At 40.0% G+C, this 1,647-nt stretch overlaps 1 protein-coding gene across 1 annotated transcript in view; it reads left to right on the top strand.

Annotated features, from left to right (window-relative positions):
* The first annotated feature begins 51 nt into the window (after positions 1 to 51).
* The window catches only part of LOC107721762 (kin of IRRE-like protein 1), a 44,577-nt gene continuing 42,981 nt past the window's right edge, over positions 52 to 1,647 (top strand). The window contains exon 1 of the mRNA XM_016529924.1: positions 52 to 366. Coding sequence (XP_016385410.1) covers positions 309 to 366 — 58 coding nt within the window. The 5' untranslated portion in view covers positions 52 to 308. The remainder of the gene's footprint in view (positions 367 to 1,647) is intronic.

Below are 1,647 nucleotides of genomic sequence, written 5' to 3'. Positions count from 1 at the left end.
AGAGAGAGAGAGAGAGAGAGAGAGAAATCCGTCGGCGCAGTACCGAGCGAGTCCTCCGGTGATCTCAGAGCGCTGCTTTTCTCCTCAACAATCAAAAACTGAGATTTGCTGAAAGAAAGAGATTTTCCAGCGCGCTCATCCACACACATCTCGCCCGCTTCTGCTGAGGAGAAAAGAAACATGCGCTGAATGAATGAACGCAGACCGTCTGCGCGCGAATGACATTATCTGCACCGGTTCGCGGGGTTTCAGAGTCCAGCGTGAAGAAGATGAATTGATGGTGTGTTTTCTGTGTGACAGAGGCACAGATGGGCTTCAGCATGACTTGCCTCTGGATTTTAACTTTGGCCATCAGTGTTCACAGAGGTAAGACACGAGCCGCCTTCACAAGCAGCCAAATGACTCCATTCAAATGCGTCTGTCTCTCTGTCACACGCTCGCGCACAGCTGAATGTGTTTTAAGTTAACTTAGTTACTATGCTTTGTTGTATGATCTCGTGTCATGGTTTTTAAATAGTAGGTTTTGGACAGTATCACCCACTGGTGACCTTATGCGCGTGTGTAAATTATTTTAAATGCTCTTCATTTTTGAGAGAAATGTCAATTTTATAGACTCAGTATATTTCGTTTTTTTATGGCTGTTATTAATGGCAGCTTGCAGGATCATGTTCGTACCTCCGATCCGCCGCCGCGCAGCTCGTTCTATGTAACGTAGTTCAGGGTCTCGTGCCTCCCGTCTTGCTCGCGTGCGCGTGACTGTGCAGTACAAAAACCGTTATCCGCGGTACGCATCACCGGTGACGGCGATATTTGACTGGGAACAAACCACGGCTAGATGAGGTCCGCGGACGAACGTGACTGTAGTGTAAAGTGTAACAGTAAATGTGACGTGAAGTGAAGTGAATATGAATGAAAGGTGAGTTCCGCTTTGCCGCCAAGAATGAATAAAACAATAAAATAAAATAAACGTGTTGCTGCATGTGTTTGTGTGTTAATTTTTTAGATTTAAATTGGTTAACTGTAACTTATTACTGTAGCTATATGGTGAAAATAATCTTATGTTTTAATACATGCATTGAAATATGTAAGACATGTTACACATGTTATATGTAACACATGTAAGGCATGTAATTCTAACAGAAAAATATTCTTAAAACATGTTTTTAGAAGTAAACATGATTAATTAGCTTATACATTATGGAAAAATATATTTAGTTTAGTTTTACAAATATTGTTGAAATTATATACAGTAGCCTATAATATGTTATTAGTAAGGAATAATTGCGAATTGTTTTATAGAGTATGGAGAAAGGGACATTCCCAGAATTCACAGTGGGAACACTTTTCTTTGGACTTTATTTAAAAGTAGTAATAATAAAAATGTATTTATGGTAAGTTAATAGTTATTTATTTAAAGGGGTCCTATTATGCTCTTTTACAAAGTCTTGATTTTGTTTTGGGGGTGTACTAGAACATGCTCTCATGCTTGGTGGTTTGAAAAACGCATCAGTTTCCACATAATTTACATTATTAAAATACCTTTCTCCCCATCCTGGCACAAACAGCTCGATTAGTTCCGGCTTTGATGAACTTCTTCATCGTCTCGTCTGATGCACTCAACCAAGCGTTCTAACCACAACCTCGCCC

This window comes from Sinocyclocheilus rhinocerous, unplaced genomic scaffold (assembly GCF_001515625.1).
Source record: "Sinocyclocheilus rhinocerous isolate Xijiao unplaced genomic scaffold, SAMN03320098_v1.1 scaffold1112, whole genome shotgun sequence".
NCBI classification, from domain to species: Eukaryota; Metazoa; Chordata; class Actinopteri; order Cypriniformes; family Cyprinidae; genus Sinocyclocheilus; species Sinocyclocheilus rhinocerous.
The sequence above is the reverse complement of the archived record's forward strand: the minus strand, read 5'-3'. Positions and strand labels throughout refer to the sequence as shown.